Source organism: Drosophila bipectinata, chromosome 3L (assembly GCF_030179905.1).
Source record: "Drosophila bipectinata strain 14024-0381.07 chromosome 3L, DbipHiC1v2, whole genome shotgun sequence".
Lineage (NCBI taxonomy): Eukaryota > Metazoa > Arthropoda > Insecta > Diptera > Drosophilidae > Drosophila > Drosophila bipectinata.
Genome location: NC_091738.1, coordinates 26,547,279 through 26,570,401, shown reverse-complemented (window position 1 = coordinate 26,570,401; position 23,123 = coordinate 26,547,279). Strand labels below are relative to the sequence as shown.

Here is a 23,123-nt window from a genome sequence, read left to right as displayed (position 1 = left end):
TTCCAGCTTTCTACCTTTAAAAACACGAAAATTGGGTCATTTCCGATCGTTCAGTTATATGGCAGCTATAGGATATAGTCGGCCGATCCTTACGAAATTTGGCATGTCGTTATATTGGCATGTATATTATTATTTAAAAATAGCTTTCATGTTACAAAGTTACAGCATTTTCGATGAATCAGTTATATGGCAGTCGGCCGATCCTGGTCGTTCCGACTTATATACTGCGTGCAAAGAAGGAAGAAAGAAGGAATGAAGGGTGTGTGCAAAGTTTCCAGTCGATAGCTTTAAAACTGAGAGACTAGTTCGCGTAGAAACTGACAGACAGATAGACGGACAGACGGACAGGCTCATATCAACTCAGGAGGTGATCTTGATCAAGAGTATATATACTTTATAGGGTAGGAGATGTCTCCTTCACTGCGTTGCACACTTTTGGACAAAATTATTAGGGTATAGTTATAAATATGGGAAATAAACTGGACTATGTTTTCCCTGGAAGCCCCACTTACTAGCCAACAGACCCGCGTAAGCTCCTAGATTTTATTAATTTGCGGTGACAAAAAACATACCTTTCAATCTAATAAGTGCCAAAACGGTCAATCGTATCTGTAATCTTGGCTGTTACCCAAAAAGGTGGAAGAGATCCATTATAATAATGATTACTGTTTGGTCATTGGTACAATGCAAATAAGCCTTACATCTTGGTTGTCAAAATCTTTTGAAAAAAGCTTCCTAACGCATAATAGTGGAAGTTTGCAATATTATCCCGGCGCACCAATTTGGCTTTTGAAGAAACCATGGAACCATCAAGCAAGTAAACAGAAGTATGTTCTGAAATACGGCGTATCTCAACATTTGACCGAGTTTGGCTTAAGAGAGTCATGCACAAAATTAAAAAGCATTTGCCAAAATATATTTAAAGCTTCTTGAGTCGTATCTTTACAATAGGTTATTCTCAGTGGAATTCAACTCAGCAACTTTCGGAGACTACATCGAAGCTGGAGTTCCACAAGGAAGCGCACTCGGACCTTGTCTATATGTTTTGTATACTGCTGTGATTCCTCCGAACGAAATAATATCAAAGTCAACGTTCGCCGAAGATACCGCTGTTCTTCGTCGCCAACAAACTGCCCAACCAAGCAGCAAACTGTACGACTGGTGCATTAAAATATTTGAACAAAAGTATAAACATGTAACGTTTACTCTTAATGGACAAATATGCCATCTGCTTGTACTAAACGGTATGCACATCCATCCCCCAAGCTAACAAAGTAACGTACATTGGCGTCTACCTCGATAGACGATTAGCCTGGCAAGAAAAAGAATGCATGAAATTGCACCTAAAACTAAAAGCTAGCAGCCTCCACTGTATCATAAACTCACGATCGCCACTGTGCCTGGACTACAAGATCCTACTCTACAATTCAGTCCGAGAGCCAATCTGGAGATAAGGCAGTGAGAAAATGCGTGAAACAACGCAGCAGCAGCTTCATAGACATCATACAGCGCGCAAAATCAAAAATCTTATGAACTGTCACTGCTTCACCATGTTCGCAACGAAAGCATCCGCCGGAACCTGGGCATCTTGGACAAAATCTAGAAGGAAAAAAGTGTCCACAAAGAAAATATGTCTTCGCACCGAAATTTTCTCGCTGGGGGATTTATACGGGTTCCCAGCGGATCCCGCCTGCGACGCCACGACCAATACCAAAAAATCGCTTTTTAGGGCTGTCTAACTCGGCCAGGCGATATGCCGTGATGGCAGCTTATTTTTACAGCGTGTTCTGGCAAGAACTTTTGTTTCTTGCCAGGTTCTGTTTCGTTTGGTCTTTTTGGGAATATATCATTTTGAAAAGACAAACAAAATCAAAAATAAAAATTTTCGTCTCTGCGCAGGTCAATGACACAGGAGGTGTGCGACTGTCTCTTCCTCTTCTACATCCCCAGTGTCCCGTGATGGCCTTGACTGCCAGACTACAGTCCTGCCTATTAAGGGCGATAAGCATCATTGATCTCTTCCTAGAGCGGATAGGCCATATCATGCGTGAATTCTTGCAGTTTTGGAGATGTCTCCATTTTCTCAGTGATGGGCGGTCAAAGTGATCCCTGCATTTTATCCTACACGTAGCTAAGGGGATGCCTACTGGTTCCTTTTACGAGAGGAGAGGATTGGTAGTACCTGCTCTTGCTAGTTCGTCAGCGGCGCAATTACCCTCGTGCTCCCTATGTCCGGGCACCCATTTGAGGTGGATGTCATACTGCTCTGCCATCTCGTTAAGAGATCTGCGGCAGTCATTTACTGTCCTGGAAAAGGGCTTTGAGTGCCGCTTGACTGTCTGAGAAGATACAGATTGTTTCTTGATTGCCAGTAAGTGCTTGAAACACACTTCTGCTTGAAACACACTACAGTGGTCGGGGAGTCTGAAGGACTCATTTAGACACAGCCGTTCGCAATGGAAACCGCCTCCCACCTGGCCATTAAATTTGGAACCGTCTGTGTAAATATGAAGGGAACCGGCTGGTCCCGGGATTTGTGTGGCCCATTTCTCCATCGTTGGTAAGGTGGGATGATCATTAGGTATACAGTAGTCTGAAGCCCCCGTTGGCGTGAAGTGGTGTAGGTCAAACTTGGTATGTCCATAGTCGGTCGTTTTCCATAGACGCGTCTCGCGTAGCCTAATTGCCTATAGCGTGGCTATTTTGTCCCCCACTATCTGTACAGGTAATAGGTCGAGTATGAAGTCGAGGACGTCTGTCGGTATGGTACGTAGGCTGCCTGTAATGCAGACCTCCGCCATCCTTTGCGTTTTCCTAAATCTCTCTACATGTGGAGTTTGTTAGAGCAGGCCACCAGACCACCACCCCGTAGAAAAGAATGGGTCTTATGACAGCTGTGTAAAGCCATCTGACTATCTTTGGGGACATTATTCCCCATTTGAGTCCAATGTCCTTTCGACATGTATAGAGCACGATTGTTGCCTTGTTTGCTCTATCCTTAGTCTTTTACTTCCAGTCCAGTTTCCTGTCTAGCGTTATCCCTATGTACTTAGCGCTACCGCTGAGGGAAAGTGTTTCCCCTGATAGTTTTGGAAGCCTTAAATTTGGTATTTTGTACTTCCTTGTGAAGAGGACAAGCTCGGTTTTGGATGGGTTTACACCTAGTACGTTCCTAACTACCCATGTTAAGAGAGCCCTAAGTTTGTCCGTCATGCGGTCGCATGGAGACTGGGGAAATTTTCCAGAGAAAGCAATTGAGTGCCGTCTCCGTGGATCGACCCTTCTTATACGCATGCTGTGATCCCGAGATATCATCTAGGTTAATTGCAAGATTAATGTGGAGGCTGATTAGTCAATAGTCAATCCATTGTCTTGAGGAGGAAGGACGACAGGTTTGCAGTCCTTAGGGGTGCAGTGTGATGGTTTTCCCGCTATGGGTTTGAATAAAACCTTCGTCCGCAACCACGTCGCGGGTACGATGTCTATTCTTAAAATGGCTGAGAAAGCTTTCCGAGCCCATGACCTTAAATCCGGCCGATCCGGTTTTGACTAATTGTGCCTGGAAAATGCCATCTGGGCCTGGGGATTTGAATGGCTTGAAGCTGTTTATCGTCAAGTTAAGATACCTATAAATCAAAAGGGTTTGGGAGGGAGGGGTGGTTTCTTCTTGAGAGCACCCATGGAAATGTACATTTGTGAGAGCCTCTAGGGTTTCTTTATTGGACGTGGTCCAGCTACCTTCCAGAGGACTTCCCTGCTGTCAAGGCCCCTTGTTGGAGGTTTTAAAAAGGATCTTTCTAATTTTTCCTTATATAACTCCCAGTTTGGTTTTCTCGGGTTGCGTACTGTTAGTCGATTAAGGTTCTCGAAATTGCCAACTAATTCTATGTATCGATGGTCCGAGAAAGAGTGTTTCTCTAGGACTCCCCATTTAACAATCCTATCAGCTAGGGAGTCGGAGTAGAGAGTAATGTCCAGTACATCCCTTCTGTTCTTGTCTATGAAGGTGGGTTCTGTGACCCATTACCCACCAGAAAATTTGAGCCTAGGATAAAATCGAAGATTGACTTACCCCTACCCTTACCCCTTACTTCGTGTCAGTGCTTCCCCCCCCCCCCGGTGATGATGGGCGTGGGCATCGTAACCTATGATCAGGTCGTTCTAATTCTTCCCGCTGTCTTTCACCAGCTGCGGGTGGCGCACCAGCGGGTGCGGGAGGAGGGCTTCCTGGTTGTGGCCCATATACGCCGAACATACCCTTATGGCACCCTTTGGGCTCTCTATGGCTGCGGCTAGGTGGTCTTCATTACTGAAATTAGGTACAAAAAGAGGTTAACGTTCTTTTTTGCGAGGATTCAGGTTCGCATTTTACCTGTTGTATCGGCTTTTCAGAGCCTATACTCCGACGCCCCCAAAGCGTCGGATTGCACATCCTAAGCATCGTCAGGATGGTTTCACGGTCGGCTGACTTTTCTGTGAGCCATATCTCACAGATCTCTTCCCAGTCAACCGCCACCAGCTTTGCCTTGGGGTAGATCTCTCCAAGCGGTGCTACCATTCGCTTGTAGGTTTCTACTGATCACGCGTCTTGACAGGCAATTACCTTGATATCTGCCTTTTCGCGATCTCCTTTGCATCCTCCTCCGCACCGGCGTGTCCCGCCTCCAGATGTTGCCCCTCTGTGGGGGGCTTCTCCATCTCAGCAAACTCCTTGGCTTTTAAGGACCTTGGAGTTTGATGGGTTACTGACCCTGGTACGGACTCTCCGGCCTTTTTTAGGGAGTTCCGTTCTCCACTACGGTTTTTGTTTGGAAAGATGTTGTTCATGTTTTGGTCCCATGAGTAGGCAGGAAGCGGTTCGTCCATCATGACATAGCCCGCTTGATAAAACTGGGAGGTCGGCCGGTCCCCCAGAGTTCGCATATTAGCGTCCGGCCGCCCTCTGGGCGTCCTCGGACACGCATCCGTCCACGTATGCTGTTCTACCTTCGAATGGAGTGTTCTTCTGCCCGCCCGACTACAATTTGGCAGCATCCTCGGCAGAGGACCTTACCGGGACCTGTTTCGCCCTGTTGTACCCGTTGGCTGACGGCCAATAAATAAGTAAAATGAATAGTAAAATTATATATATTCTTGATCAGAAATCCTGACTCACTCACTTCCTGAGTTAAACGATCGGAAATGTCCCAACTTTCCTGTTTTTGAAAATTCTATTTTTGGAATTTTTGAAGATAGAATCTAGAGATATTTTTGAATTTTTTATAATAAAATTTTTTTGTACAACAAGAAAGGAAAGCTAACTTCGTGCGGAGCCGAAGTTTATATACCCTTGCAGTTAAAAAATATATATCGCAAACATCGGATATAGTTAGCCGATCCTTATGAGAATATGATAATATAACCCAATTTATTATAATACAAAATCTAAAAAAAGTTCCAAGCTTCTATCTTCAAAAATACCAAAGTTGATATTTCTACCAAAAACTATTTCCGATCGTTCAGTTATATGGCAGCTATAGGATATGGTCGGCCGATCCTAATGAAATTTGGTAGGTTGGATCAACTGAAAAATAAAAAAAATAGAATCTGTACTAAGTTTCAGCTTTCTATCTTCAAAAACACGAAAGTTGGGTCATTTTCGATCGTTCAGTTATATGGCACCTATAGTCGACCGATCCTTATGAAATTTGTCTCGTGTAAAATTTGAACTCTCTAACTTTAAAAACACCAAAGTTATGCCATTTCCGATCAATCAGTTATATGGCAACTATAACATAGAGTTCCGACTTATATACTGCGTGCAAAGGAAAGAAGGGTGTGTGCAAAGTTTCAAGTCGATAGCTTTAAAACTGAGAGACTAGTTCGCGTAGAAACAGACAGACAGACGGACAGACGGACATGGTCATATCAACTCAGGAGGTGATCCTGATCAAGAATATATATACTTTATAGGGTCGGAGATGCCTCCTTCACTGCGTTGCACATTTTTGGAAAAAATTATAATACCCTCTGCAAGGGTATAATAATAGGTTTTATAATACAATTAACATAAGGCCAACTATATACTGGTGATTTACATTCGGAATCAGAAAATTGTAGGCAAAACCCATTGAACGCCGATGTTAACTAATGATAAATATACATTCATCCATTAATTAGTTGATTTTTTAATTATTTAATTTTACAAACATAATTTTTTTCTGCAGAAAGATTGCATCTCAAATCATTGGCAAATAATTATTTTAATTATTTATTTTATTATTATATTATATTTTATTATATAATTTAAGAGCCGAAAATTCTTTTTGTACTGATAGTTGAGTTTCATGCGTGGGTAAACATATTCTTGGGCTCCCCAATAGTTCATTATGTTTGCATTTGCGCTGATTGGCTTTGGTGAATTGCCGAAAATGTCTTTTTTTGCCAAATTTAATTCTGGTTCATCCTATTTCTCCGAGTTACATTCATCTACATCAAACGCACTTAGAATTCTTTATTGAAGGAGTTTCTAAGTCTGGGACTCTAGTTCAACACCACGTACAATAATATTGTAATATGGTACAACCACGTAATATTGTACAACCCCCAACATATATACCATGGGGGGGCTCATAGCCTAGTGGGTAGTGTAGCTGCACGCTAAGCGATGGGTCGTGGGTTCGAACCCCACTCATGGCAATCATGACCTCCAAAGTTTTTCGGCCTTATTATGCTTAGTGGTCTCTTTTCCGATGCTACTAAACATGTGAGGTCGAAAAACGGTATTCCCAGATATCGACAGGTGGCAGCCCCACCTCTGGGATAGGTTGCACCTGGCTAATCACCAGATCAACTAAAAAATCAATTGATTAACGAAACTAATACAAGAAGAGAAGAAAACCAACCACCCACCACCTCTGGATAAAACAGGAAGGAAAAAAGTTGCTGGTTGTTGCCACATTTGTTTACAACAAGACCTGAAAAGACGGCGAAAAACAAGGAAGGCGTGCCGGCAATGTGAAATGCCTGTTTGCGACCAACACGCGACTACGTTAGTTGAATGTAATTCATATTACAAAAGTCCTGCTGAATAAATTATTTGTAACTTTGAATACTTTGTTATTGTTTTTCACTAATTATCAGTTATTTAAATAGTTAATCATCAGTACTTTATTATTAATTAAGTATTAAACATTCAAAAATTTATCATTCTTCATCATTCTCAATGCTTTTTAAATGGGTACCCGGGTACCCGGTCGTGACTCAGAACACTATTTGTTAAAATGTCAATTTGAAATTAAAAAAAAAAATCTTTTCTCGTTGAAAATGTGTTGTGCTGGGACACAATAAAGCAAAAACAGCGGAAAAATAAAGTTAGGTGGAGAGCCCTTGTAGAGGCCCTAAGCTCCCGAGAGGAGTAATAAGGAAAAAAAAAAAAAAAAAAAACATATATACAACGGTCATTTACAGTTATGATAAAAATATCAGCACCACTTCTGCAGATTTTGATTTGGGCGAAAAAAGATGCAGTTACTGTGGAAATTTATTACAATTTTAATATTATTGCTTAATATATTTTTTAGTATTCCTCCTAATCAAAAACATTCTAACTTATATTCCTTTTTCCTTCATATTCCTTTTTATACAAAAGTATGCTACGCAGTGAAGGAGACATTTTCGACCCTATAAAATATATATATTCTTGATAAGGATCACCTCTTGAGTTGATATATGCATGTCCTTCTGTCTGTCCGTGTGTCTGTTTTTACGCAAAGTAGTATCTCAGTTTTAAAGCTATCGACTTGTAACTATTCACCTCTTTCCTTTGCACGCAGTATAAAAGTCGGCCGACTATATCCTATAGATGCCTAATAACTGATTGATCTGAAATGCTATAGTAGCATTTAAATTTGATATGCTAGTTCTTATTTTGTATGAATGCTGTTGTTGCCAGAATAATATGACGTACCAAATTTCATAAGGATCGGTTGACTATATCCTATAATTGCCATATAACTGAACGATCAGAAATGACCCAACTTTCGTGTTTTTTGAAGATACAAAGTTGGAACTTCGTACTATTTTGGGTCAGTTGATCCGAACTAATAAATCTTAAAACGATCGGCCGAATATATCTTATAGCGGCCATATCGGAGCGATCGGAAATTTGGTGAAAATACCAACTTTGGTCGTCCAACTATATCCGATGTTTGCGATATTAGCTGCAAGGGCTCCTCAACTTCAAGGGATCAACTTCGGCTCCTCCCGAGATTTCTTCTATTAACGCCTAACGCTGCTAACGTTTTAAAATTTTGAACGCGTGAATCTCGAAGATTATAAAAAATATAACTAACCCATTTGGAACATGGACTCGTATGATGTTCGGGCCGATCAATTTTGTGTCAAAACTTTGCGCGTAGCAAACGACACCCCCAAAACTAAAGTCGTCTTGTAGCGCCAGTTCCAAAAAATTTTCCGAAAATGTTTTGATTCCACATTGTTTAAACGAAAAAGTGGCATACAGTCAAAACATTGATTTAAGGAAACCTAAATTTGTTTAATTTGTATAATTTCTATGCTAAATACCCACGTAAAAGGTATCAATAAATATTTTCACCTAAAATGATTTTTTTTGACAAAATTGGAGCGAAACTTTTGTTGCCTTTGTGTGTTTCGAATTCCAGACGACAAAAAAATTTAAAATTTTTTTAAATAGATTTTGAAAATTAAGGTATGCAAATTGATCTTATTAAAAACATTTTTTGTCACAATTAGTTATTTTATATATGTGTATTGTTTTGTGTTGTGGAAAGAGAAAAAATCCTAACCAAAGTGCTTTTCTGCATTATTAAGTTTGTGAAAATCATCTTTACGGAAACAGCGAATCTTATATGTCACGCTTGGAAACTTCTGATCGATACAAGAAATGGTTATATAATGGATCTAGAATCCCTTTTGAAAGCCTTCAAGCGAAAGTGGATCATGCCCTGGTAAAGGGAACGGCTGGACCCGCTGGAGTCTCTTCGGCTGGGGCGCACGTTGTTGCTCCGCCTTCTATGCCCACCAGCACTGGGAGCAAAAAGCCTACACTGGACCAAGCCCCAACGGCATCAAAGGTAACTCTGTCAAGGAAGAAGCGGATCAACCCTAATAGGCGCATTGTGGGACAAGCACCAAGTGCTTCCCACCTTTAAATACCTTTATATTGGTAAATTCTCGAAGTCTACCCAACCGGATGCACTGTGCAAGCTTGTCGCAGATAAGCTGAACGTGGAGCCAAGTGATTTAGCCTATTTTTTTAAATTTATTTATTTGTTAACAATGAACTGTTATTCTAGATTATTATAAATAAAAGTAAGGATAAATTAAGTTAAAAGATATTCCATAATTTTGGATTTAATTACATCTAGGGATAGTTCAGGGGATAATAGATGGGACAATGAGTTATAATTCTTACAAATAACGCGAAATGGATCGTGTTCCGCAAAATTAGACCTAGAAATCGATAACCAAAGGGGTCGGAAGGATCTAGTTACCCTATAAGGAACAGAGAACCTTAATTTTTCAAGAAGTACTTGTGAGTCAACCTGTCCAAGAATAAGCACATGAAGTAGCATAACCCCAGCACAAGTACGGCGCTCTTTTAAAGGAGGTAGGTTTAGTAGTTTTAACCGGCAATTATACGACGGGAGGAAAGTGGCAGTATCCCAGTTTAAGCTTTTTAACGCAAATAGCAGAAACTCCTTTTGGACAGATTCAATCCTCCTTTGGTGAACAAAGTATTGCGGACTCCTAACGCTAGAACAGTATTCCAAGATAGGACGAACCAACGATACGTATAGAGTTTAAGTTGTGAAAGGATCATCAAATTTTTTAGACCAACGTTTGATAAAAGCTAGCACACCTCTGGCCTTATTAACTGTTAGTGATATGTGTTCGTTGAAGGACAACTTATTGTCAAAAATGACTCCAAGATCGTTAATTAGGGAAACACGATCTAAGACGTTATTCCCAAGAGAGTACGAAATGATGTGAGGCACACTGCGATTGAACGTCATAACCTTAAACTTAGAGCAGTTAAGCAAAAGGAGATTGTTTGAGCACCACAAGAAGACTTCGTTAAGGTCTAGTTGCAGGTGCCTATGAAGGAAATGGTCTGAGAAAGAAAGACATAACTTGACATCATCAGCATACATATATGTAGTAGCAAAGTTTACAACACTAGGTAAATCGTTGACAAAAAGAACAAACAGAAGAGGTCCTAAGTGACTACCTTGTGGGACACCAGATGAAACGTTTATAATCTGTGATGAACTGTTTTTAAACAAAACACGCTGCCTGCGGTTGGATAGATAAGAGGTCAACCACTGTACTATATGTGGAGGAAACCTCATAAGACACAGCTTATGAAGGAGGAGATGGTGGTTCACAGAGTCAAACGATTTACTAAAGTCAGTGTACACAACATCAGTTTGCATGCGGCTCAGAAAACCTCTGTGGATAAACGAAGTGAATTCAAGAAGGTTAGTTGTGGTAGAGCGATGATTGACAAAACCATGCTGTGAAGTGGAAATAATGCTTTAACAAAAACTTTAAATTGGGAGTTCCGGAGCAACATTTCCCTACAGAGTTCAATTATGACTTTTGGCCCATGTCGGTAAAAGTCAGCCGGTTTGTGCATAGAGAGCCTTCTAAGGTTATTGATCTCCCAGCTACTCTCCCTTTACCACAAACGCGATGTTCCAAAAACCCTCTCTAAGCGACGCCGCTGGCGCAGTTACTTCTTCCTCCTCACAAGCTTCTATTTCTCACCCCGATCGCTCTCTGCTGCGCTACCAAAAACAAACGGCGCGGGCGTTAATGGTAACGTCTATACTTTCTATGGAGAAAACTTTTTCCAACCCAATTTCTGAGAAAATTTTTCTCAGTGGAAACATTTTGATTTTTAAGTTTGGGCTGTCAAATGAGTCAAAATGAGAGCAAATGAGAGAGCCTTTAAAAAAATTTGAAAGTGCTCACACTGTCAGTGTGCCGGCAGCGCTGCGGCAAAATTTCCTACCCTATACACGCGTGCTGTGTAAAATGAACTGGTGTATATAAGGCAGTGGTCGGCACCCCAATACATTGATATGATTTTACCGCATTAGTGTTAGTAACGAATAGCAAAAAGTAGGCTGTGAGCATGACGTTTCACACATGTATACTGTGTGTGTGTGGCAGAGCTCGGGCAGAGAAATTTCCTATGCCCCCGAGATAGGGCCGTGCCGACCTCTGATATAAGGGTATAAATCTCCTGTAAAAATCGGCAGATTTGAATGAAATCTCCGTTCACTTTTCTTTGATCAAAAATAGATATAGGTTATGTGGTCAAAGATACAACAAATACAATATCCGTTTTTGCTCTACGAATGACATACTAGGCACATCAAACTTGACAAGCGCCGTCTGTAGAGAAACCCCGCAAGGATTCCTTTCCCCTCTTTTATAAAGCATAGCAGTCAATTCGACTCTATGCAAGATGGAAGAGGGGGCTGCAAGATAGTGGCGTATGCGGACCACGTGGCGTTTTTGTTCTCAGGAAAATATCCTCCACCACTCTGTGACCTTATGGGCGCAATACTACAAACCCTAGCTATCTGGACAACGTGTAAGGGCCTAGTAGTAAGCGCGAAGAAAACAGAGACAGTTCTCTTCAGCAGAAGTTATAAAATCCCTCCCCTCATCTATCCAACAATAACCAACCAGAGACTCTCTTTCAGCGAAATCGCAAAGTACCTAGGGGTGATACTAGACAGAAAGCTAAACTGGAACCTAAACATAAACAAAAGATCGAAGCGGCGACTCTATTCATCTGCAAAAAAGCAATAGGACTCAAAGAGGGCATGTCCCCCTACATGAGTGGAGGGCAAAACTAACACATGTTTAAAATTTGAGTGTGTGCTTAGCAGAGAAAAACAATGAGAGCAGAGGATTTACTGAGCGAAAAAAACGTATTTTTTTATTTCATTTTTCGTTAATTCAAAAGTTGGAATGGGCACTAAAATAGAGTATTTTATTTTAAAAAAAGTTTTGATAGCAACATTTCTTAAACAAATGAAAAACTACGCTTTCCCATCTATATTCTCCATGAAGAAAACTTTTTCCAAGCCAATTTCTGAACAAAATTTTTCTCAGTGGAAACATTTTGATTTTTAAGTTTGGGCTGTCAAATGAGTCAAAATGAGAGCAAATGAGAGAGCTTCTAAAAAAAATTGAGAGTGCTCACACTGTCAGTGTGCCGGCAGCGCTGCGGCAAAATTTCCTACCCTATGCACGCGTGCGATGGAAAATGAGAGTTTGCCCTCCACTACTTTACAACGATGGGCTGTACACGAGTATAAACTGTTTCGAGAGTTTAACCGGCACTTTTCAGCGGGTTCCAGCGCTGTAAATCACCATTGGAACACTTTTGTTTTCTTGAGATCCATCTATATACTGTTTAATCTTTGCTGCTATATAACTAATCGATCGGAAATTCGGCTATTTCCTCCACTCAAAATAATCGTTGTTAGCTTAAATTAAATTAAAAAATTAAATCAAATTCCTTTTAAATAACTGTAGTTCCATTTTTTTCTTTTGTAGGTAAATCTGGAATTGCCATAAATCTTATTGATGGAGATAAAAGCATGGACGTGTGTATCGCAATAAAAAACCATTTCAAAAAAGAAATTCAAATATTAAATACTGACTGCGCCGATGATATAGAAAAAATTGGAACGTGATCCATTTTAGTACAGTATGAAATATATGAAAATGAAGAAATTCAATTTATGTAAATATTAAATTGGATTGTTGAAAATAAATTAAAATTTTCTATATAACTCACCTTTGTGTTAAATTTGTTGTAAACAGAGCTCGCAACAGTTGACCGTTTTTCGTTGTCTGTAAATAAGTATTTTTTCCTGATTTTTTACGAAAAGACTCAGAGAGTAATCGATTTATAGGTTCTTAAATGAGCTTTCTCGCGCTCTGAGCTCGCCGTTTAAGTCTATCCTGTCTTGTTCTGGTTTTTCTAAGAAAGTTTTGTCGGGTTCAGCGAAGCAAACTGTCTTTTTCGTATGTATGTATTGGTATACATCCATAGGCAAGAAAATCGCTAAGCGTCTGTTTTGCAGGCGAAATATTTTAATTGTGCAAAATGGGAGGAGAATCGTAAAAAAAGTGCAGCAATTCTTTGATTTGGAAGAAATTTAATTTGAAAGAAAACAAAACAAAATTGGTATTAAATTGTCCGGCAATCATTCAACAAACCTAAGGCGGCTTTTAACAAAAAAATATGCAAATTTTTAATGAGTGCAACAATTCTGGAAATTAAAAATTTTCCCCAAAGTGAAGAAAAACGAAGAATATCATACCCAACGAGCTAAGAAGCAATTATTTCTTCTTTGATTAAAACTGTAACGGCGGACGGAAAACCATTTATGTTTCTAGACAGTGAAGGGTTCTGTTTGGTCATTAAGGGTTTTCAATGCCGTAAATCCGGTGCAAAATAAAAGGCCCAATTTAAGTATTGCAGTATTGCGCTATAATTTATTTCTGCTGCAGGCAGATGAAACTGGGATCAACAATTGTGATCATTCAGTTAATGGTGCTAAGTGACTATAATATGGAATAAGAGTGCGACCCGACTAGACATACGCGAAGCTAAAGCTCTCGATAGCAGAGAAGGCGGTGCGACATAATGATTGCGAAACTAAAGCTCTCTTAAAATAAGCCCGTTGAAGTCGAGCGGCCGAGAAAGAGTCGGCTTGAGACCAACTAAGGCGATATGACCATACTTTAGCTTAATAAATAAACTATAAACAAATTCAGCGAAATAATTCGAAGAAATAATAGATTCAATATATCGAAATACACCTGGCCCTCGCTTAACACGGACTTTTTTAGCACGAACTCGGTCTTACACGGTTTCAAATTTGCTCCCTTCCCCCCTTTAACACGCTAAAAACCTCGTTCTTAAACGAGTTATAAATTAAAATTATGAATTGTGATTTCAAATTATGAATTATGATATGAATAAAACATATGATTTCCTTACTTTTTAACATTTTTTAGTTTCTATAAAGTTTAACCCATTAATTAATTATAAGAAGCAACGTTTTTTATTAAATACCAACTTTTAAGTTAGCAATATGAATGGTATGTTTTTATTAAAGGCATATACATAAAACATTTTGGTTAATTTTGAACAAATGTATGAAACTTTAATAAAAACACACCAAATTTGAACAATAAAAATTTTTTTTTGCTGTCAATTTTGAATTATTAGAACGTAACCCCCTTGTTTTGTACTGAGTCCATGTTACGCTTAACACGATTTCGCTTAAGACGAGGTTTTCTAGGAACGTAACCCCCGTGTTAAGCGAGGGCCAGGTGTATTATGAATTTTATGTCAGTTTCCTGTTTGAACAGAGTGTCATGATATACATAAACGAAAAATTTTAGAATTCTTAGATGATTATAGAATATCACTAGATCAAATCTACAGGTAAAAATTTAACTATAAACACTTGGAAAAAATATGTGATATTTTTTAAAGAATTTTTATATTTATGCATACAGCATTATGTCTGATAATGGATGAAACATGATAAAAGCCGTCCAAGTATTAAATGATGCCACAGACCTGGTCGCGACGGAAGTTCATCGTACTGTCGGTTGAGGGAGACGATCGGAGACCGTGATGAACTTGTTCATAACTATCTTGGATGCCGTGTTTGCTTCTAAGTTGACGGGTTACTAGCGTCAGAACATGGAGAGGCTGTTCTTACCAAAATTCTTGAAGTCTTTGTCGAATATCTCGGGGACGATCATGTGGAGCTTAGCGACACATTTTTTTCGACCCCAATGGGCGTAAAAGGGGATGTACGGGAGTAATTTATCTTTTCCATTTATTGCTCCATCTTCAGCGAGTTAAGAATCCACCCAAACTTCTCCCTGTAATTTCCGCAAATCTTTACTTGGGTTTCTCTTTGTAAAGTAGTTGTTTAAGAAGAGTCGAATAGCAAGAAAGGCAATCGGAGTGGTGGAGAAGGTCAGGGTATTAACCACGACTAAAGCAAACCCATTTAGAAGTAATTTTAGCCTAACCAACATAAGCGACAATTAGGGAATTAGCAAGTAATAAATAAATTAAGTTCAATGCATAACTTTAGCAAGTCGTTTGGATTTGAAAGTATCCCGAGCAGAACTGTGCTCAACTATGACATTCCGTCCATGAAAAGCCATTTATCACAAAATTTTATGTTTATGCGAGGGGCCGTTGGGCCGCTGAACTTAAGAGCGCATCCGCGCTGAAGAGCGCATCCGCGCTAAAGAGTGCATCCGCGCTCGCTCGTTACTCCTGGAGTCTTTTGCGGCAACAACGCCCCCCTACAACAGTGGCCCATGAGGGGTACAATCCTAAAACGTCTCCACAATCCATAGTCATCTGCGACAGTTCCATCGAAGTCTTTAATGGAAACCTTACCTCATCAATGAACCACAATTCTTCTTGTCAACTCCTTCATTCTCTTCGACAAAAAGGAAGCGAAAAGAACGGGATTAAACTTACATACATAAGTGTGAGTGCATTGCTGCTCAATACTCTCACAAAAATTCATAACGATCGGAGCATTAGAACCGAAGTTGTAGCTATTTATTGTGCACTACCTGAACATCAAACTTGAACAAACTTGAAACTTTAAACGCAATTATCTTAGAATCTTGTTTTTTCGAAATTACCTTTGCGGTGGACACGATTACTAAAAAACTATTAATCCGATCAACACTTATTTTGACCACTTATTTATTATGATAATAGCTAGTCCGTGAACGAAGGATTTTTTTGAAAACTCCTTTTTTAGAGCATAAAAATCGAAAATCTTATACCTTGAAAAAGTACATTTTTTGTTAAAACCGTCGCCATTTTTTTTTAAATCCAAATTTTTACAAATCCCTTGTTTACGGACTAGGCAATACAATATATTGCCTTGATTTGAATTTTTGATTTCGGATGAACCGTTCTCGGGATATGATGTTCACCGTAAGTCACCATCGAAAAAAAAACGATCTTGGAATTTGGCCATAACATTTTTATTATTTAATATTTTTTTATGAACAAAATTTAATAAGTACCCAGAAACATATTCTAAACAACGTCGGTAAACCATTTTTAAAAAATATTTTTTATGTTGTCAATCGATAAAATTTCATTTTTTTGCCCAGTACAACTGTATATAACTCCTTAATAAAAGTTGCTTTTTATTTTTACCAGCATTGACAATTATCAATGACCAAACAAGGATCTTTATTGGCACCTCGAAGACTACTCTTTCAGACAAGTTCATGAACGCACGCTTCGTCGAGGGTCACCATTCTGGCATTGATGGAGCGCGGATTGGTTCGCACTTCTACACCCACGCCCAAAATGGCGTCAAGAACGAACCAATCTGCAAATTGATGATTTAGTTATGATCAAGGATGACCGGTTCCCCCGAAACAAATGGAAGCTGGGTCGAATAATAGAGTTACATCCTGGGGCAGGGATCGGGCTCAAGAAAGCTTTTCGGCTCGACCCCAAATAAAACTTCAACTCAAAAATCACAACGTTTCTATGCGATGCTTTTCTAATTATTTCTGCACGAATATTTGATCCATTTCATAATCCTTATCCGCAGGTTGATTTCGCGGATCCCGGCCTTGAGAAGTACCTATCTTTTTCCTTATCCGGGCTTTCAATTACAAAGGCTTGCTCCCGTTTTCAAAGGTAAAGGCAATCGTCCATTTGGTGGTGCTCCTTAGGCCTGGAATCGGACAACATCATACAAGTTTACAATTTACGGCTTACTCACTCCTTTTATCTGCGACAAGCTGTTTTTTTTTTATTAAACAAGGTACATTTTTTTGTCGCCGGAATCGTTCAGAACCATTTGAACATAACCGGGCGCTTAGAAGATTGGGTTAGTATGGTACATATGGGATATGGGCCTAGACTATAAACAATTATTTACAATTATTTGCATTTGTTTACAATATTAATGTACAATACGGGAAGACAGATCGCTGGGGTGGAATCTCTTTAAACGTCTAAGAGTTTGCGGGTCGGCCAGCCTGCTAGCCAGTGGATTTGGGTGACTCGTTAGTCTCTCCGAGTACCGTCGGCTGTATTGGTTTAGAAGGTCGCCCACCGGAACAAGGCGTAGGTCGTTTTGGATGGCCAGGTTGGTCACATACCAGGGAAGTCCGGATGCCCGTCGAGCAGCACGTGCCTGCACTACCCTCAGCCTGTTTAGCTGGTGCTTGGATGCGGTGCAACATACCTCGATCGCATACGACCAGGTTGGCGTGAGGAATGACAAACTGTTGAAGCGCTTCTACGTGCTCGAGGCTGGAAGGGAAAATATGTCGGGAAAGCTTTCACAAACCCGATCACACCAGAAATATAATTTACATCCAGGCAATAGAAGCATGAAGAACGAACATCTCCACGCTTTCATCGCGGGCACCACCAGGCCACCAGATGGACACAACTCTACTGCCTTATCCGTGGCGGAGCGTCCCTTAAAAGCGCCGCGAACACTTCGAGTGTTGCTTCTGACTTAGGCTGCCTCAAATTAAAATTAGCTGCTCCTCCAACAAAAACTGCTGTTCTTACTCCTACGGTGATTGCTCCGGTCAGGCTTGCTTCTGCCGAGTCCTAGGCTTATCGACGATTCTCCGCGGCCATGTCTCGTGGGCGGCCTTGTGTGCACCCCGTTCGAATTCTGCCTCTCTCTCAGCAAAGATCTGTCACACCTATCACCACAAAGAACCTCAAATCTGGTGCACCAAAAAAATACATCAGGCCCCCTCGACCATGACCTAACCTTATAAACTCACCTCGCTACCGCGATTTGCGAGCTGTTTCTCTCTAGCACTGCGCCGAGTATCCGTCAAAAAATGGTCGCTTCCGCCTCGCCGTCTACACCATCTCAAGTCCCGATATTCTCCGAGCTCTCTCGATCTTCGATGGCACAATCTGAATCTCTATTGCACTCTTCACGACTTATGCCCTTGTATTGGCCGATCGTCCTTTTTCCATAGAATAATTTTTCCAATTTTATATGGCCATAGAATAAGGCCCTCCCTGACAACTCCAAAAAATAGGCGTCGGCGACCATTGAGTCGTCGAACGAATTTTTTTTACTGTTTTAAAGGATGAAATACACCTACAAATCAGCCAAAACGGATAATTTGTTTCTAAAAAACTAAATTCTAACTATAACAAACATTTTTTTTTTTAACTCTTCTGAGTTATAGACTTTTTAGTCAGCTTCCCTACTCGGTAGTATCGGTAGTATGTATGGTAGTAATCGGTAGTATGGCCGTAGCTTTGTTGTTGTTTTGCCTAAGCGCATAAATATACCATAAAAATTTTTTGCTGAGAATTCATAACGTGAAAGCTTAAACTCTAAAGGATTGGTAAATAGTAAATCGAAGAGATGGCTACCGGGTATAAATTATCGGAAAACTCGACTATAGCCGTCCTTTCTTCTTTTTTTATTGTTGTAACGAACTGTCTTTTCTGCTGCTGATCGCCACAATTTGCCGCGGCTAGCTCACAGAGTTTCGCGGATCCGTTCCACCGAATTTATAGATTCGACGTGATTGCCCAAGCCCAGAAAGTAATACAAATAGCTTGAAGTTTCCACACTCTTTATTTTGAGAGCTCTTTACACTACAAAAGGCTTTCTTTCTCTTTTATTCGTTGCTCCTTCCGTTCCTGTTGGCTCCGTCGTCGGCGTCCTATGCGGGTTGTCCGGGATACGCTGCCGCTGTTCCGTCGCCGCCCTTACTCCGTCGCCGATGGTACTCCTGTCGCCGCGCTGCTAGCGATTCCGCTACCTTCTGCCCTTTGACCTTGCGAAAACACCCCCTTGGGTCGACTACGACTGATCTGACGGTTGGCTGCGGTCGGTCGCCTCCGCTACACCGGGACACCGTGCATACGCTCCGGTGCCAGGTTTGGGAGTTTGTTTGCTGACTGCCGCCTTCGCTACACCGGGACACCGTGCATACGCTCCGGCGCCAGGTTTGGAAGTTGCCGTGTGACGTCTCCGCTACACCGGGACACCGTGCATACGCTCCGGTTCCAGGTTTGGAAGCCGCCGTGTGCCTGATCGTATTGTCGCGCTCCCGCTACACCGGGACACCGTGCATACGCTCCGGCGGACCCGAGTTTGTAGTGGCGGGGCTGGTGACCAGGGTGTTCTCACTTGGTCTGTGACTTGGACGCGAGTCCTTGAGTCGGCCGATCCGTGTTTCGCAGGACCACGCCTGTTGGTTGCGATTCCAGGAGTCGGTAAGGCGTACGCCAGACTTATCCTTTCTTCACTTCCTTGCAAGGCTACCTGCCGTGTTCGGGAATGGCTCAACTCGACTCTGACGCCTCGGGCTTGTAGAGGAAACCGTCCAGCAACGGATCCTTGTCTCCCTAGTTCTGTACGTCTCGTGGTTACTGGGCGTGTTATCCCAAGTATGCCTCCTTGTTTCGCAGGACCACGCCTGTTGGTTGCGATTCCAGGAGTCGGTCACTTCCTTGCAAGGCTACCTGCCGTGTTCGGGAGTGGCTCAACTCGGTCTCCCCACCCTGGTTCTGTCTTGTGTCTCGTCCTTTACGTCTCGTGTGCACCGGGCGTGCGATCTCGAGTTGGTCTATCCTTGTCTCGCAGGACCACGCCTGTTGGTTATGATTTCAGGAGTCGGTAAGGCATACGCCAGACTTTATCCTTTCCTCACTTCCTTGCAAGGCTACCTGCCGTGTTCGGGAATGAACCAACTCGTCTACACGACCCTGGGTCTCCGGAGGAAGGTCCAGCAATGGATCCTTTCCTTATTTTCTTATTCGTTCTCCTTGCGCTTGGCTGTCGGACTCTCCAAAGGCGGTCCTTCAACTCAAACAAAACCCGAATCCTTTTAGAAACGCTCTAACACTTGAATGGCGGACTCTCCACAGGCGGTCCTCCAACTCAACGCTACAAGCTTCCTAAAAAGGGAAGCTTTTTAGGAAGACTCGTCTCGAGCCGCTCCAGTGGGCCTCCTTTTATACTGACTGGAGCGCCCGTTAATCCTCCTGGATTCTGCTCCTGCCGTTAATCCTGCTTCCAGAATCACGCCACTTCCCCGTTGGCGGGTCGCTGTCCGCGGCCCCTCGTCTCCCCCGGCCACGGATCTCTGCTGCTGGTGCGTGGTGCACCGGTGGGCTTCCAGGGCCCGTTGCACTCTTCGTCGCACCCCCCCCCCCCCCCCCCTCTTCTCCTTGCCGCTCACCCCGCCACACTTTCTAAGGCACGCCTGCGCATCGTGCTGATTCCCAACTGGACTACTTTCCCAACGTTGCCCCGGGACCCGTTACGTTCCACGTCGATTCCTTCTTCCCCCGGGTGGCGCCGTTTACCCTTTCACCTGCCACCGTTACGTTCCACGTAGATTCCGTCCTCCCACGGGTAGCCCTTCGCCAGAACCCACGGTAACTGGCTTTCACCTTTCCCCCCGACCCCCCGTACTGATCCTGGCGATGTTCCCTTGGGCTGCCCGGGTTGTTGACCGGTGGTTGACCCCCTTTTTCCGCCTCCTCGGCCCCCCCCCTTTGCCCCCGGCTATCTGTCTTCGCGTGTGGGGAGACTAAATCTCCTCACACTTCCCCCCTTCTTCGGGAAACGACAGAGCCGTTTGGACATCGGTGTTGATGCGCTGTGCTGAACATGGGCCCCCAAAAAAAAATGACATTCTCGGTTACCCTCTTATTTTGGTGTGGATACCTATCCACTTCCCCCCTCCTTCGGAAAACGACTGTGCGCTCCCCTGGGACCCTTTTAGAGCACCTAGCCTATGTACCCTATTCCATGTTTTTTTTTGTTTTGTTGTTTTTTTTTTCCCCCTCTTTTTTTTTGTTTTTTTTTTGTTTCCCCTCTTTTTTTTTAAATTAATTGGTTTTTTTTTTTTTTTTTTGTTTCCCCTCTTTTTTTTTTTTTAATTAATTGGTTTTTTTTTTTTTTTTTTATTTATATATCTTTCTTGACTTTTACTTTTTCGACTTTTCTCAATATTTTCACGCCGTTGGTTCCTCCTCGCACTCGGAAGCATACGGCTCCAACCTGCGCCATGACACACCACCTTCCGGTGCGTCCGCGCCTTCTCTCCACCTCCGCCGCCACCCTCACACAGAGCTCCGGCGGCCAGTCTTCTTCTGGGACCTCCTTGTCACCTCCATCCGACGCTGACCTCATCAGCACCGGCCTTGTTGGCCTCTCCTCCGGGCAAGAGTGCTGCCGGCCCAGCGCCGGCTTCCTTGTTGTCGGCCACACCCACGGCCCCTTCGTCCATGGCTCCTCCTCCTTATCCTCCTTCCTTGGGCGTGGTGTAGGTGGTGCCGCAGGCCACGTTGATTCCTGCTGCCTCTTTGTGGCGGCCGTTGCCACCTCCCTTTCCTCCGGTCGTTCCGACCGAGGGCGTGGTGTTGGTGGCACCGCGGGCCACCGCGTCGCTGGCCGGGTCCTCCTCGTGGCTTTCCTCCTTTCCTCCAGCCGCCTTGCCCGTCGCAGCCGCATCCTCCTCGACATCGCCCTCCTCATGGCTCTCTCCCGTCCATCTCTCCTGACGTCTTTCCACTCCCTGTCGATCTCCTCGCAGATCTCCTCTGCTCTTTGGGCCCTCTTCCTCGCCATCTCCGAGATGGTGACCATCGCTTCCTTTCGCTGGCGGCACCTCTCCGATCTCCTCCTGTGCTCCAGCGCCTCGCTCCGGCGCCGCTCCTCCACAGTGGCGCGACCGACCGGTATGTGTTTCCGTCCTCCTGCTGCCCGTTGGATCGCCCACTCCGTCCTCATCCTTCTTCCGCTCCATGTGGGATCGCCGACTATCTCCAAATCGCTCTCGTCATACGAGACGATCATCGTTGCTTCTGACCTGTTGCTCATGTTGCTTCGTTGACTAGATTTTTTTTTGAATAGACCGTGCTCCTCCCAGCCGCCGCCTTTTATAGCACATCCAACTCCCGCTACTGGATATGCCCCGTTACTGTTCCGTGACTGGACCTGTTAAAGCTCCCGTTACTGGACATATCCCGTTTTCCATTGTGCACTTGCGCCGGTTGCCGTTCTATTCCTCCTTCGCCGGTGATCCCATGTCTTGGCACTTCAGCTCACTCACGTGTGCCCTCTTCTTTTTCTTGGTTCTTCCGTGCCGTATGATGACAATTACCGGCGAAACGAAATTGACGACCGTGTAGGGCCCATCGTACCGCGGCGCCAGTTTTGCTGCGAATCCCTCGGCTGCCTTCGACAAATGGTGCTCTTTTGCCCACACCGTTTCGCCAATCTTTGGGCTCCACTTCCGTCTCCGTAAATTATAGTGCCTCGCCTGGTCCTGGGCCGCCCGCTCCATGTTCCTCCGCACTATTTCGAAGACTTCCTTCATCTTCGTCGCGTTCTCCGTGGGCGTTCCTTGCCCAACTCCTGTGCCTAACGCGTTTTCGTCGAACAACGCTCTTGGCATCCTGGTCTCCCTGCCTTGCGTTACAAAGCAAGGCGAATACCCTGTCGACTCTGACACTGCCGAGTTCACTGTCAGCATGAGCTCTGGCCAGTGCTCGTCCCAAGTCCTCTGGTCCTCCCCAGCGAACTGGGCGATCATCGTTTTGATCGTTCTATTCGCCCTTTCTGTTGGATTTTCTTGGGGCGTATATGGTGCGGTGAACTGGTGGCGCACGCCAAGCTCCCCGAGGAACTTCTTAAAGCTGCGGCTGGTGAATTGTACGCCGCTATCCGTCACCATCACCTTCGGAACTCCATACCGAGCGACAATCCTTTCTCTGATTGCCTTTTGCAGTGCCTCGGTAGTTGCTTTCCGCAGTGGCACTATCTCCGTCCACTTCGAAAACCGGTCCATCATTACCAAAACCATTGTATTTCCGTGTTTAGATCTTGGCAATGGACCCACGAAGTCCGCACACACCGTTGCCCATGGCTCTTCCGGGACCTGTGTCAGCATTTGTCCTGCTGCTTGCCTCTGGCATGGTTTGTATTTTAGGCAAGTTTCGCATCTCCTGACATATTTCCGGATGTCTCTTTGCATCCCTGGCCAGA

The 23,123-nt window shown here is 43.2% G+C and overlaps 1 protein-coding gene across 3 annotated transcripts in view; it reads left to right on the top strand.

Moving 5' to 3' along the window:
• The window catches only part of Dbp80 (putative ATP-dependent RNA helicase Dbp80), a 107,547-nt gene extending 91,065 nt beyond the window's left edge, over window positions 1–16,482 (top strand). For 2 of the 3 annotated variants that reach the window (XM_070280367.1, XM_043209667.2), the window contains one exon: window positions 16,274–16,482. In XM_070280367.1, coding sequence (XP_070136468.1) covers window positions 16,274–16,467 — 194 coding nt within the window. In that variant the 3' untranslated portion in view covers window positions 16,468–16,482. Of the gene's footprint in view, window positions 1–12,600; window positions 12,840–16,273 lie in introns of those variants that run through there. The other variant, XM_043209668.2, reaches the window with a different exon arrangement.
• The last annotated feature ends 6,641 nt before the right edge of the window (window positions 16,483–23,123 follow it).